The 16528-nt window shown below is 50.1% G+C and overlaps 1 protein-coding gene across 4 annotated transcripts in view; it reads right to left on the bottom strand.

Annotated features, from left to right (window-relative positions):
* Positions 1–7412: 7412 nt before the first annotated feature.
* Positions 7413–16528, bottom strand: part of ARFIP2 (ARF interacting protein 2) — a 59536-nt gene continuing 50420 nt past the window's right edge. For all 4 annotated transcript variants that reach the window (XM_072133567.1, XM_072133565.1, XM_072133569.1 and 1 more), the window contains one exon: positions 7413–9176. In XM_072133567.1, coding sequence (XP_071989668.1) covers positions 9021–9176 — 156 coding nt within the window. In that variant the 3' untranslated portion in view covers positions 7413–9020. The remainder of the gene's footprint in view (positions 9177–16528) is intronic.

Below are 16528 nucleotides of genomic sequence, written 5' to 3'. Positions count from 1 at the left end.
CACTTCTGGCTGTCTCGCTCTGTGTGATGGAGCACTTCTGGCTGTCTCGCTCTGTGTGATGGAGCACTTCTGGCTGTCTCGCTCTGTGTGATGGAGCACTTCTGGCTGTCTCGCTCTGTGTGATGGAGCACTTCTGGCTGTCTCGCTCTGTGTGATGGAGCACTTCTGGCTGTCTCGCTCTGTTTGATGGAGCACTTCTGGCTGTCTCGCTCTGTGTGATGGAGCACTTCTGGCTGTCTCGCTCTGTGTGATGGAGCACTTCTGGCTGTCTCGCTCTGTGTGACGGAGCACCTCTGGCTGTCTCGCTCTATGTGATGTTTCTGGAGGACCGTCTGGTATTGTGGAGGAGTCCGTGGGACCGGTTACTCTTGTAGTAGTGGGCGGGGATCCATTGACTGATAATCTATATTTATATAGAGAGCCTGTTATTCCTGTCCAGCAGCAGGCTCCGCCCTCTTGACTGTCTCACATACATTATCCTCATGCTTCCTGATAGATGCATCTGTGGGCGTCTATCTAATTAACAGCAATTAACTGCACGTAAGACAAGTTCTACAAGAATTACTAACTATAAAAGTCATGGATTCACACACTGCGGTCTCTAGGAAAATGTCTCATTCATAGGAGACAAACGAGAGACGTCCCTAAAAGCAGAGAAACCTGCAACAGAGGAAGAGGATGAGCTGCACTAATATCCACTGCAGGTGTCGTCACAGCAGTAGAAACCACAACAGCAGCAGCAGGATGGTATTACTGAGGAGGGATCAGGAGGAGCAGCAGGATGGTAGTACTGAGGAGGGATCAGGAGGAGCAGCAGGATGATATTACTGAGGAGGGATCAGGAGGAGCAGCAGGATGGTATTACTGAGGAGGGATCAGGAGGAGCAGCAGGATGGTATAACTGAGGATGGATCAGGAGGAGCAGCAGGATGACATTACTGAGGAGAGAACAGGAGCAGTAGAATGGTATTACTGAGGAGGGATCAGGAGCAGCAGCAGGATGACATTACTGAGGAGGGATTAGCAGCAACAGGATGACATTACTGAGGAGAGAACAGGAGGAGCAGCAGGATGGTATTACTGAGGAGGGATCAGGAGGAGCAGCAGGATGGTATTACTGAGGAGGGATCAGGAGGAGCAGCAGGATGGTATTACTGAGGATGGATCAGGAGCAGCAGCAGGATGGTATTACTGAGGATGGAATAGGAGCAGCAGCAGGATGGTATTACTGAGGAGGGATCAGGAGCAGCAGCAGGATGGTATAACTGAGGATGGATCAGGAGGAGCAGCAGGATGGTATAACTGAGGAGGGATCAGGAGGAGCAGCAGGATGACATTACTGAGGAGAGAACAGGAGCAGTAGAATGGTATTACTGAGGAGGGATCAGGAGCAGCAGCAGGATGACATTACTGAGGAGGGATTAGCAGCAACAGGATGAAATTACTGAGGAGAGAACAGGAGGAGCAGCAGGATGGTATTACTGAGGAGGGATCAGGAGGAGCAGCAGGATGGTATTACTGAGGAGGGATCAGGAGGAGGAGCAGGATGGTATTAGTGAGGAGGTATCAGGAGGAGCAGTAGAATGGTATTACTAAGGATGGATCAGGAGGAGCAGCAGGATGGTATTACTGAGGAGGGATCAGGATGAGAAGCAGGATGGTATTACTGAGGAGGGATCAGGAGGAGCAGTCGGATGGTATTACTGAGGAGGGATCAGGAGCAGCAGCAGGATGGTATTACTGAGGATGGATCAGAAGGCAGCAGGATGGTATTACTGAGGAGGGATCAGGAGGAGCAGCAGCAGGATGGTATTACTGAGGATGGATCAGGAGGAGCAGCAGGATGGTATTACTGAGGGAGGATCAGGAGCAGAAGCAGGATGGTATTACTGAGGAGAGAACAGGAGGAGCAGCAGGATGGTATTACTGAGGAGGGATCAGGAGGAGCAGCAGGATGGTATTACTGAGGAGGGATCAGGAGGAGGAGCAGGATGGTATTACTGAGGAGCGATCAGGAGGAGAAGCAGGATGGTATTACTGAGGAGGGATCAGGAGGAGCAGCAGAATGGTATTACTAAGGAAGGATCAGGAAGAGCAGCAGGATGGTATTACTGAGGAGGGATCAGGATGAGAAGCAGGATGGTATTACTGAGGAGTGATTAGGAGGAGCAGCAGGATGGTATTACGGAGGAGGGATCAGGATGAGAAGCAGGATGGTATTACTGAGGAGAGATCAGGAGGAGCAGCAGGATGGTATTACTGAGGAGTGATTAGGAGGAGTAGCAGCAGGATGGTATTACTGAGGAGGGATCAGGAGGAACAGCAGGATGGTATTACTGAGGAGGGATCAGGAGGAGCAGCAGGATGACATAACTGAGGAGGGATCAGGAGGAGCAGCAGGATGACATTACTGAGGAGGGATCAGGAGCAGCAGCAGGATGGTATTACTGAGGAGGGATAAGGAGGAGCAGCGGCAGGATGGTATTACTGAGGAGGGATAAGGAGGAGCAGCGGGATGGTATTACTGAGGAGGGATCAGGAGGAGCAGCAGGATGGTATTACTGAGGAGGGATAAGGAGGAGCAGCGGGATGGTATTACTGAGGAGGGATAAGGAGGAGCAGCGGGATGGTATTACTGAGGAGGGATCAGGAGGAGCAGCAGGATGGTATTACTGAGGAGGGATCAGGAGGAGGAGCAGGATGGTATTACTGAGGAGGGATCAGGAGGAGGAACAGCAGGATGGTATTACTGAGGAGGGATCAGGAGGAGCAGCAGGATGGTATTACTGAGGAGGGATCAGGAGGAACAGCAGGATGGTATTACTGAGGAGGGATCAGGAGGAGCAGCAGGATGACATAACTGAGGAGGGATCAGGAGGAGCAGCAGGATGACATAACTGAGGAGGGATCAGGAGCAGCAGCAGGATGGTATTACTGAGGAGGGATAAGGAGGAGCAGCGGCAGGATGGTATTACTGAGGAGGGATAAGGAGGAGCAGCGGGATGGTATTACTGAGGAGGGATCAGGAGGAGCAGCAGGATGGTATTACTGAGGAGGGATAAGGAGGAGCAGCAGGATGGTATTACTGAGGAGGGATAAGGAGGAGCAGCGGGATGGTATTACTGAGGAGGGATCAGGAGGAGCAGCAGGATGGTATTACTGAGGAGGGATCAGGAGGAGGAGCAGGATGGTATTACTGAGGAGGGATCAGGAGGAGGAGCAGGATGGTATTACTGAGGAGGGATCAGGAGGAGGAGCAGGATGGTATTACTGAGGAGGGATCAGGAGGAGGAGCAGGATGGAATTACTGAGGAGGGATCAGGAGTAGCAGCAGGATGGTATTACTGAGGAGGGACCAGGAGCAGCAGCAGGATGACCTTACTGAGGAGGGATCAGGAGCAGCAGCAGGATGGTATTACTGAGGAGGGATCAGGAGCAGCAGCAGGATGGTATTACTGAGGAGGGATCAGAAGGAGCAGCAGGATGGTATTACTGAGGAGGGATCAGGAGGAGCAGCAGGATGACATAACTGAGGAGGGATCAGGAGGAGCAGCAAGATGACATAACTGAGGAGGGATCAGGAGGAGCAGCAGGATGACATTACTGAGGAGGGATCAGGAGCATCAGCAGGATGGTATTACTGAGGAGGGATAAGGAGGAGCAGCGGGATGGTATTACGGAGGAGGGATAAGGAGGAGCAGCGGGATGGTATTACTGAGGAGGGATAAGGAGGAGCAGTGGGATGGTATTACTGAGGAGGGATCAGGAGGAGCAGCAGGATGGTATTACTGAGAAGGGATCAAGAGGAGCAGTATGGTATTACTGAGGAGGGATCAGGAGGAGGAGCAGGATGGTATTACTAAGGATGGATAAGGAGGAGCAGCAGGATGGTATTACTGAGGAGGGATCAGGATGAGAAGCAGGATGGTATTACTGAGGAGTGATCAGGAGGAGCAGCAGGATGGTATTACCGAGGAGGGATCAGGAGCAGCAGCAGGATGGTATTACTGAGGATGGATCAGAAGGCAGCAGGATGGTATTACTGAGGAGGGATCAGAAGGAGCAGCAGTAGGATGGTATTACTGAGGAGGGATCCGGAGGAGCTACAGGATGGTATTACTGAGGAGGGATCAGGAGGAGCAGCAGCAGGATGGTATTACTGAGGAGGGATCAGGACATGCAGCAGGATAACATTACTGAGGAGGGATCAGGAGGAGCAGCAGGATGGTATTACTGAGGAGGGATCAGGAGCAGCAGCAGGATGACATTACTGAGGAGGGATCAGGAGGAGAAGCAGGATGGTATTACTGAGGAGGGATCAGGAGGAGCAGCAGCAGGATGACATTACTGAGGAGGGATCAGGAGGAGCAGCAGGATGGTATTACTGAGGATGGGTCAGGAGGAGCAGTAGGATGGTATTACTGAGGAGGGATCAGGAGGAGCAGCAGGATGGTATTACTGAGGAGGGATCAGGAGCAGCAGCAGGATTACATTACTGAGGAGGGATCAGGAGCAGCAGCAGGATGGTATTACTGAGGAGGGATCAGGAGGAGCAGAAGCAGGATGGTATTACTGAGGAGGGATCAGGAGGAGCAGCGGGATGACATTCCTGAGGAGGGATCAGGAGGAGCAGCGGGATGGTATTATTGAGGAGGGATCAGGAGGAGCAGCGGGATGGTATTATTGAGGATGGATCAGGAGCAGCAGCAGGATGCTATTACTGAGGAGGGATCAGGAGGAGCAGCAGGATGGTATTACTGAGGGATCAGGAGGAGCAGCGGGATGGTATTACTGAGGATGGATCAGGAGCAGCAGCAGGAAGGTATTACTGAGGAGGGATCAGGAGGAGCAGCAGGATGGTATTACAGAGGAGGGATCAGGAGGAGGAGCAGGATGGTATTACTGAGGAGGGATCAGGAGGAGCAGCAGGATGGTATTACTGAGGATGGATCAGGAGGAGCAGCAGGATGGTATTACTGAGGAGGGATCAGGAGCAGCAGCAGGATGGTATTACTGAGGAGGGATGAGGAGGAGCAGAAGCAGGATGGTATTACTGAGGAGGGATGAGGAGGAGCAGCGGGATGGTATTACTGAGGAGGGATCAGGAGGAGCAGCAGGATGGTATTACTGAGGAGGGATCAGGAGAAGCAGCAGGATGGTATTACTAAGGAGGGATCAGGAGAAGCAGCAGGATGGTATTACTAAGGAGGGATCAGGAGAAGCAGCTGGATGGTATTACTAAGGAGGGATCAGGAGAAGCAGCAGGATGGTATTACTAAGGAGGGATCAGGAGAAGCAGCAGGATGGTATTACTGAGGAGGGATCAGGAGGAGCAGCAGGATGGTATTACTGAGGAGGGATCAGGAGGAACAGCAGGATGGTATTACTGAGGAGGGATCAGGAGAAGCAGCAGGATGGTATTATTGAGGAGAGATCAGGAGGAGCAGAAGGATGGTATTACTGAGGAGGGATCAGGAGCAGCAGCAGGATGGTATTACTGAGGGATCAGGAGGAGCAGCAGGATGGTATTACTGAGGAGGGATCAGGAGGAGCAGCAGGATGGTATTACTGAGGAGGGATCAGGAGGAACAGCAGGATGGTATTACTGAGGAGGGATCAGGAGAAGCAGCAGGATGGTATTATTGAGGAGAGATCAGGAGGAGCAGAAGGATGGTATTACTGAGGAGGGATCAGGAGCAGCAGCAGGATGACATTACTGAGGAGGGATCAGGAGGAGCAGGTGAATATGCACCATGCAGTGTCTGAATCACAATTGCATAACCTGCATTTGTTTGTAGCACCCAGCACCCATGATGCCACTGCCGGGCAGCACTATCACCCAGTGTGAGGACAGACATTGGGAGAGATAATCATTTGTCGCTCTCTAGGCCAGGGCAGAGCCGGACTTGCAGATTAATCCTGGCGTCTGATGCTGGTGATGGATCTGGTGCAGGATGAGATCCTATTTGTTGGCCTTGTTTTCTGCATCACATTATTCTGGTGCATGCGCCATTTCTCATAAAGCCACACCCCCTTTTGGGACATGTTGGAAAACTGCCTAAAAATGGTCTAAATCCCTCACTAAATGAGGCGCGCAGCATCTCAGGGGCAGGTCCCCCCAGTATTGTGGTGCAGATACATCTCCCCATCCTGTCCCATCATCCACCTGAGTGTACAGGGCACATGTGACCCTGGAAGCCTCCATGGTATATGGCAGCGACCGCACTGTATAGTGCAGCTTCCTGGCCGCATAGTGCATTATGGGTGACGTCTAGAACCTAGAAGGAAAAGAACTGGGAGAAGCCGATGTGTCCTGCACGCAGGGAGGAGGACGGCCGAGCTCACACTTATGGTCACTAATATGGAGCCGTAATTCCTACAGGTGCCGGATCATGACTCTGCTTCTGCCTAGAAATCCTTCATATAGCGATGGTGAGCTGACTCAAGAACCCATCCCCTGCCATCACCCATGCCTGACCCCGGGCACCCATCCACCCTTACCCATACACCACCATCACTCATGTCCGACCACAGCACCCATCCACCCTTACCCATACCCGCACACAGCCACCATCACCCATGCCTGACTCCAGCACCCATCCACCCTTACACATACCCGCACACAGCCACCATCACCCATGCCTGACTCCAGCACCCATCCACCCTTACCCATACCCGCACACAGCCACCATCACCCATGCCTGACTCCAGCACCCATCCACCCTTACCCATACCCACACACAGCCACCGCCATTACCATGTCTGACCCCAGCACCCATCCACCCTTACCCATACTCGCACACAGCCACCAACCATGCCTGACCCCAGCACCCATCCACCCTTACCCATACCCGCACACAGCCACCACCCATGCCTGACCCCAGCACCCATCCACCCTTACCCATACCCGCACACAGCCACCATCACCCATGCCTGACTCCAGCACCCATCCACCCTTACCCATACCCGCACACAGCCACCGCCATCACCATGCCTGACCCCAGCACCCATCCACCCTTACCCATACCCGCACACAGCCACCACCCATGCCTGACCCCAGCACCCATCCACCCTTACCCATACCCGCACACAGCCACCACCCATGCCTGACCCCAGCACCCTTACCCATACCCGCACACAGCCACCGCCATCACCCATGGCTGACCCTGGCACCCATCCACTCTTTCCCTCTCATGTGAAGTGCAACAGGCCTGGCTAAAAGATTTCTGCAAGGCATTTTAGGGCAACTCACAAAGGTCATGTGACTTCATTTACATGGCGCCATTTATTAATTTGGAACAAATCCTAAATGTAGGAGAACCAGTGACTAGTAGAGGACTGATGGCGCGTGGGTTCCTTTCCATAGACCCACGAGGCCGGACACGGAGACAATGAGCCACAACGAGACGGCGCACAGCTTCATTAGTTTTATTCTGATTTACAGAAATGTTCCAGTAACCGAATGCCCCTCATTGGGTCGAGATGATCTCCCCGACTACCTGACCCCCGGAAACCGTCTGCATGGAACAACCTCTGGTCATAAATAGTTATACTACAGGGCAGGTAACAAGCACATGGCCCAATGTTATTACACAGGGGTGGAATCTGGTTAGAGGAGGACCCCAGGAGTCATAATACCGCACACACGCCAGCCACGCATACTACCGCCACTGGGTCACAGGCAGACACTGAAATGTAGTTGGGCAAGTCATCCTCTCGACACTCACCCAAGTGTTGTACACATCATTCACACACAGAACATGGCGGCCACAGCCGGGGTCCACACACTGCACCCCAACTGGAGGAGACACTCACATGACCCATGTCCCTTCCTACCCTCAGTCATCGAGTCAGTGAGTGTAACATATAAACAAAACTATTCCCGCAGTTCTAGAACTGGCGCCCACCACGTCCCCCTCTACTACAGTCAACCATCAATAGTTACAGAACTCCTCCTGCTTCATGTCATGAGTCACTGCTACTAACAACGCGAAAGGGAAATGTACAGGGGACAAAATATATAAAGAGACGGAGGGGGGGGGCAGGAGATAAGGAGACGGGGGGGGGGGGGCAGGAGATAAGGAGACGGGGGGGGGGGGGGGCAGGAGATAAGACTGAGGTAAGGGGAGCGCGGAGTGTAAGCCCCGAGGGTGAAGGGGAGCGCGGAGTGTAAGCCCCGAGGGCGAAGGGGAGCGCGGAGTGTAAGCCCCGAGGGCGAAGGGGAGCGCGGAGTGTAAGCCCCGAGGGCGAAGGGGAGCGCGGAGTGTAAGCCCCGAGGGCGAAGGGGAGCGCGGAGTGTAAGCCCCGAGGGCGAAGGGGAGCGCGGAGTGTAAGCCCCGAGGGCGAAGGGGAGCGCGGAGTGTAAGCCCCGAGGGCGAAGGGGAGCGCGGAGTGTAAGCCCCGAGGGCGAAGGGGAGCGCGGAGTGTAAGCCCCGAGGGCGAAGGGGAGCGCGGAGTGTAAGCCCCGAGGGCGAAGGGGAGCGCGGAGAGGGCACCTGCAGATGTCTATAGAAATTTAATGCAGCCTAGTGCAGAGTAATGTGTCAGAGAACAGTAGAGTGGAGGAGTCCTGCAGAACAATGTACTGTAAAGTGGAGAGGACTTCAACAATGGAATGGATGTCTGTATAAGACAAAGGAGAAGAGCCAAGTGGGCGGCTGTAGAGTGGAGACTGATCCGGACTGTAGAAGAGTGGATGAGAGAGAGAAAAGCTGAGTATGTGGAGGGTAGAAGTTGTATGCTGGGCCATGGAGAGAACATGGAGAGTGCCTGATATCAGTCAGCCACACACTATGGAGCTAGATGTAAGGATAACCTGCACCCCGTAGGCCTGGCATGTGAGCTTCATACTGGCTTTAGTCATCTGCTGACTGCCCACCATCTGCCAGGTGGACCATCTGTACACACATAGAGACACAATCCCAGCCGCACATGGTAAAGTTACACGCCGACCTTCATGCACACGACACGTACATCTACAGTACACGCAATCACAAACACATAGAGGGAGTGCGGCGCGGTCACTGCTCCTCCAGCCACGAGGGTTTGTCACTTCCCGCGCTGCTCAGCTTGATGTTGAATTGCTGCAGTGAAGCTTCCAGCTGCTGCTGATTCCCCGCAAAATATGACGAGATGGCGTTATGGAAGAGGAGAAGCTGCTTGTGCATGACCTTCACCTGGAAGACAGAAGAGGACTCGTGACACAAAGCCAACATGTATACGGAACCCCCTGGGAATTCCCTAGTATCAGGACAGAATTATTATCAGCTACTGCAGCGGGAGAGCGCCGCATCGCCCCGCCTCCGAGGGAGAGCGCCGCATCGCCCCGCCTCCGAGGGAGAGCGCCGCATCGCCCCGCCTCCGAGGGAGAGCGCCGCATCGCCCCGCCTCCGAGGGAGAGCGCCGCATCGCCCCGCCTCCGAGGGAGAGCGCCGCATCGCCCCGCCTCCGAGGGAGAGCGCCGCATCGCCCCGCCTCCGAGGGAGAGCGCCGCATCGCCCCGCCTCCGAGGGAGAGCGCCGCATCGCCCCGCCTCCGAGGGAGAGCGCCGCATCGCCCCGCCTCCGAGGGAGAGCGCCGCATCGCCCCGCCTCCGAGGGAGAGCGCCGCATCGCCCCGCCTCCGAGGGAGAGCGCCGCATCGCCCCGCCTCCGAGGGAGAGCGCCGCATCGCCCCGCCTCCGAGGGAGAGCGCCGCATCGCCCCGCCTCCGAGGGAGAGCGCCGCATCGCAGAAGTCTTTGGTTCCAACAGATCTTCTCTTATTAAAGTCCAGTCATGAGCTTGAACATAGAACTTGAACTGGCGTAGATTTGGCTCTTGAGGTTGCGTGGGCGGTCTACAGTCATAGCCATAAGTTGTGAGAATGACACAAATCTCCTCCTGTCACATGATGTGTCCCTCTGGTTTGTCAGATGTTTATCACATACAGAGACACAAGTGCAATCATATTATGGGGAGCAGAAGCTTTTATAGTCAGGTAGGAGGAGTTACTGCAGCCAGTCAGTATCTGCAGGACCTCTCCTTCTTCTTCAGGACCTCTGCAATTCTCCCTGGCAGCTCTCACTCACCTCCTGCACCAGATCCTGACTGATCGCCTCCATTCCTGCACAATCACTGCTGCATTCTGTCACAATGTGTTGGGTTTTGTTTGTCCCCAGTCTCCTTATGATTGACCACAAGTTCTCAATGGGATAAGATCCGGGGAGTCTTCGGGCCATGGACCCAGAATCTCTGTGTTCTGTTCCCGGGCCATGGACCCAGAATCTCTGTGTTCTGTTCCCAGGCCATGGACCCAGAATCTCTGTGTTCTGTTCTTGGGCCATGGACCCAGAATCTCTGTGTTCTGTTCTTGGGCCATGGAACCAGAATCTCTGTGTTCTGTTCTTGGGCCATGGAACCAGAATCTCTGTGTTCTGTTCTTGGGCCATGGACCCAGAATCTCTGTGTTCTGTTCTTGGGCCATGGAACCAGAATCTCTGTGTTTTGTTCCCGGGCCATGGACCCAGAATCTCTGTGTTCTGTTCCCAGGCCATGGACCCAGAATCTCTGTGTTCTGTTCTTGGGCCATGGACCCAGAATCTCTGTGTTCTGTTCTTGGGCCATGGACCCAGAATCTCTGTGTTCTGTTCTTGGGCCATGGACCCAGAATCTCTGTGTTCTGTTCTTGGGCCATGGACCCAGAATCTCTGTGTTCTGTTCTTGGGCCATGGAACCAGAATCTCTGTGTTCTGTTCCCAGGCCATGGACCCAGAATCTCTGTGTTTTGTTCCCGGGCCATGGACCCAGAATCTCTGTGTTTTGTTCCCGGGCCATGGACCCAGAATCTCTGTGTTTTGTTCCCGGGCCATGGACCCAGAATCTCTGTGTTTTGTTCCCGGGCCATGGACCCAGAATCTCTGTGTTCTGTTCCCAGGCCATGGACCCAGAATCTCTGCGTTCTGTTCCCGGGCCATGGACCCAGAATCTCTGCGTTCTGTTCCCGGGCCATGGACCCAGAATCTCTGTGTTCTGTTCCCGGGCCATGGACCCAGAATCTCTGCGTTCTGTTCCCGGAGCCATGGACCCAGAATCTCTGCGTTCTGTTCCCGGAGCCATGGACCCAGAATCTCTGTGTTCTGTCCCCGGAGCCATGGACCCAGAATCTCTGTGTTCTGTTCCCTGCACCATTTAGTTCTCCCCTTTATGGCCGGTGCTCCATCATGCTGGAGGAGGCTCTGCTCATCACCATCTGCTCCTGGAGGGTCGGGAGAAGCGGCTCCTGGAGGACATTCTGGTCCATTCTTTATTCATGGAGGCGTTTTTAGGGCGATTCCCTTGGCTGAGAAGCCGCCCCCCCCCCCCCCACATGAATGGCTGCAGGAGCTTTACAGGTGCAGGAGACAGGACTGGGGGCATCGCTCACCTTGTCTTCTCCCAACAATCAGAAAGGAGATGCACCTCCTGCAGAATATATCTATATAACCAGCATGGCATGGCGGTCCGGTAGAATGAACAAACGGAATGTCTGGCGCTGACTCTAAGTATCTCTTACTGGAGTGTCTACATCAATGACTCTTCTCCAAAGAAATTATAAAATTGCTTTATTCATAAAAGGGAATAAAATGATAAAATGAAGTCACTTACAATTCAGTGAAATTAGTCATGTCCTAGTGACGCGTTTCGGGGTCCTGCCCCTTTCTCAAAAACAATGGGATACAGAAAAACTATGGGATACAGACAGGCATATATAAAGGTACCCGGAGGCAGAGCAGGTCACATGACTTCAGTCACCTGAAGAAATGGAGACAACTATCCCCTATGGACAATTTAAACAAATTTGTCGCAATTGTTCAAATGACTCCGATTTTCTATCCCAAAGAAAGATCTTGAACAAAAGAGGTTACCCTGGCCCCCGTCTAAGTGAGGCATGTGCGAGAGCCGCCTAGTACCCAGACACGAGTCATGGGAAGAATACTGAAGAAAGTTACTTACATTTTATTACCACATACTCAAACGAGCACTCAAATATTTTGGAAAAGCATTGGGGGATTCTCCTGAATGATCCTTACCTCAAAAAGATCATTCCTACGAAGCCACATCTAACCTAGAGGCGCTCGAAAAATATCTTAGCCCCAAGCCGTCAGAAACCATCGAATGGCTCTAGAAAAACTTCTATATCCTTCTTTCCAAAGACCATCGGCTCATTCAAATGCAGCCGCACACCTTCACACCGAACACACTACATACGCCCACACCCACAGCGCCCACGCGCTCACAACCGCACACACTACATACACCCACACCGCCCACAACCGCACACACTACATACACCCACACCCACAGCGCCCACACGCTCACAACCGCACACACTACATACCCCCACAGCGCCCACGCGCTCACAACCGCACACACTACATACACCCACACCCACAGCGCCCACACGCTCACAACCGCACACACTACATACCCCCACACCCACAGCGCCCACGCGCTCACAACCGCACACACTACATAACTGATATAATCAGTTATAACCGATTAGAATACACAGAGTTACTGAGGATATAACTGATTAGAATACACAGAGTTACTCGGGATATAACTGATTAGAATACACAGAGTTACCCGGGATATAACTGATTAGAATACACAGAGTTACTCGGGATATAACTGATTAGAATACACAGAGTTACCCGGGATATAACCGATTAGAATACACAGAGTTACTGGGGATATAACTGATTAGAATACACAGAGTTACTGAGGATATAACTGATTAGAATACACAGAGTTACTCGGGATATAACTGATTAGAATACACAGAGTTACCCGGGATATAACTGATTAGAATACACAGAGTTACTCGGGATATAACTGATTAGAATACACAGAGTTACCCGGGATATAACCGATTAGAATACACAGAGTTACTGAGGATATAACCGATTAGAATACGCAGAGTTACTGAGGATATAACTGATTAGAATACACAGAGTTACTGAGGATATAACTGATTAGAATACACAGAGTTACTGAGGATATAACTGATTAGAATACACAGAGTTACTGGGGATATAACTGATTAGAATACACAGAGTTACTGAGGATATAACTGATTAGAATACACAGAGTTACTCGGGATATAACTGATTAGAATACACAGAGTTACCCGGGATATAACTGATTAGAATACACAGAGTTACTCGGGATATAACTGATTAGAATACACAGAGTTACCCGGGATATAACCGATTAGAATACACAGAGTTACTGAGGATATAACCGATTAGAATACGCAGAGTTACTGAGGATATAACTGATTAGAATACACAGAGTTACTGAGGATATAACTGATTAGAATACACAGAGTTACTGAGGATATAACTGATTAGAATACACAGAGTTACTCGGGATATAACTGATTAGAATACACAGAGTTACTGAGGATATAACTGATTAGAATACACAGAGTTACTGAGGATATAACTGATTAGAATACACAGAGTTACTCGGGATATAACTGATTAGAATACACAGAGTTATTCGGGATATAACTGATTAGAATACACAGAGTTACCCGGGATATAACTGATTAGAATACGCAGAGTTACTCGGGATATAACTGATTAGAATACACAGAGTTACCCGGGATATAACTGATTAGAATACGCAGAGTTACACGGGATATAACTGATTAGAATACACAGAGTTACTCGGGATATAACTGATTAGAATACACAGAGTTACTCGGGATATAACTGATTAGAATACACAGAGTTACTCGGGATATAACTGATTAGAATACACAGAGTTACCCGGGATATAACTGATTAGAATACACAGGGTTACTCGGGATATAACTGATTAGAATACACAGAGTTACTCGGGATATAACTGATTAGAATACACAGAGTTACTCGGGATATAACTGATTAGAATACACAGAGTTACTGAGGATATATCCCGGGTAACTCTGTGTATTCTAATCGGTTATATCCCCAGTAACTCTGTGTATTCTAATCAGTTATATCCTGGGTAACTCTGTGTATTCTAATCGGTTATATCCCGAGTAACTCTGTGTATTCTAATCAGTTATATCCCGAGTAACTCTGTTTATTCTAATCAGTTATATCCTCAGTAACTCTGCGTATTCTAATCAGTTATATCCTCAGTAACTCTGTGTATTCTAATCAGTTATATCCCGGGTAACTCTGTGTATTCTAATCGGTTATATCCCGAGTAACTCTGTGTATTCTAATCAGTTATATCCCGAGTAACTCTGTGTATTCTAATCAGTTATATCCTCAGTAACTCTGTGTATTCTAATCAGTTATATCCCCAGTAACTCTGTGTATTCTAATCAGTTATATCCTCAGTAACTCTGTGTATTCTAATCAGTTATATCCCGAGTAACTCTGTGTATTCTAATCAGTTATATCCCGAGTAACTCTGTGTATTCTAATCAGTTATATCCTCAGTAACTCTGTGTATTCTAATCAGTTATATCCCGAGTAACTCTGTGTATTCTAATCAGTTATATCCTCAGTAACTCTGTGTATTCTAATCAGTTATATCCTCAGTAACTCTGTGTATTCTAATCAGTTATATCCTCAGTAACTCTGTGTATTCTAATCAGTTATATCCTCAGTAACTCTGTGTATTCTAATCAGTTATATCCTCAGTAACTCTGTGTATTCTAATCAGTTATATCCTCAGTAACTCTGTGTATTCTAATCAGTTATATCCCGAGTAACTCTGTGTATTCTAATCAGTTATATCCTCAGTAACTCTGCGTATTCTAATCAGTTATATCCCGGGTAACTCTGTGTATTCTAATCAGTTATATCCCGAGTAACTCTGTGTATTCTAATCGGTTATATCCCGAGTAACTCTGTGTATTCTAATCAGTTATATCCTCAGTAACTCTGTGTATTCTAATCGGTTATATCCCGAGTAACTCTGTGTATTCTAATCAGTTATATCCTCAGTAACTCTGTGTATTCTAATCAGTTATATCCCGAGTAACTCTGTGTATTCTAATCAGTTATATCCCGGGTAACTCTGTGTATTCTAATCAGTTATATCATCAGTAACTCTGTGTATTCTAATCAGTTATATCCCGAGTAACTCTGTGTATTCTAATCAGTTATATCCCGAGTAACTCTGTGTATTCTAATCAGCTATATCCCGAGTAACTCTGTGTATTCTAATCAGTTATATCCTCAGTAACTCTGTGTATTCTAATCAGTTATATCCTCAGTAACTCTGTGTATTCTAATCAGTTATATCCTCAGTAACTCTGTGTATTGCGTCTCCTCCCAAGGTTGCTTGTACGCATGCGCCAGTCCAACACTGCGCTGTTCCTTCGCTACCACACATGCGTGTACCCCTAACACATGCGCAGTAACTACATAAGATTAACACTTCCGCCTCCACAACACATCAAGGGGCCATGTTACTACAGCCATACAGCGTTCACTATCCCACAAACATTGCACAGGTAATGTGCTACGTGATACAATTTTGTTCTGCTACTGTCTGAGAATGTTTGTTATGTACTAATTATACTTGTTTAAAAAAAAAAAAAAAGTGACCTGCTCTGCCTCCGGGTACCTTTATATATGCCTGTCTGTAACCCATACACCAGTACGTTTCTTTTTGAGAAAGGGGCAGGACCCCTGAAACGCGTCACAAGGACATGACTAATTTCACTGAATTGTAAGTGACTTCATTTTATCATTTTGGAAATTTTATTCCCTTTTATGAATAAAGCAATTTTATAATTTCTTTGGAGAAGAGTCATTGATGTAGACACTCCAGTAAGAGATACTTAGAGTCAGCGCCAGACATTCCGTTTGTTCATTCTACCGGACCGCCGTGCTATTTTTCGGGGTTCCGGCCTTTATCTTAATACCAGAGGCAGCGACCCTAGTACAATTAGCGCCAAGACGTGGAAACCTGAACGCCAGGAACTTGTAGTGTACCACTGGATCCCCTGTGCGGTTAGCCGCCCCGCTGTGGGCCCCCCTCTCCCCCTTTTTTCCTCACTCCATATCTACTGTGAAGGCATCACCCGAGGCGCTGTCCTTTTGTCTGTTGTTTTGTTTTATATATACTCTTGCAGAATATCCGTCTGTCCCCCAGTCCTCAGCGTCCACTCCCTGCACCTCTTGCAGAATATCCGTCTGTCCCTGATGGTCCCTGGAGAGAAGTGGCTTCTGTGCTGCCCTCCTGGACACCGGGCCTTGCTCCAGGAGTCTCCGCAGTGTCACAGTGCGTGCAGATGCCTCACACCTGCTGCTGCTATTCCTAAGCTCTGCGATGCTGGGAGCCCCATCCCCAAGCTGAGACACTTGTAAGAGACGCTCCTGGCGCTTGCTGGTCCTTCTTGGGCTCCTGGAGCCTTTTTGGTAACAATGGAGCCTCTCTCCTTGGATTCCTTGATGATGCGATAGATTGGTGACTGAGGTGCAATCTTTCTCGCTGCGATACTCTTCCCTGTTCGGCCAGTTTTGTGCAGTGCAATGATGACTGCAGGTGTTTCTTTAG

Source organism: Engystomops pustulosus, chromosome 2, assembly GCF_040894005.1.
Source record: "Engystomops pustulosus chromosome 2, aEngPut4.maternal, whole genome shotgun sequence".
NCBI lineage: Eukaryota > Metazoa > Chordata > Amphibia > Anura > Leptodactylidae > Engystomops > Engystomops pustulosus.
Note: the sequence above shows the minus strand (reverse complement) of the source record. Positions and strands in the feature narration are given on the sequence as shown.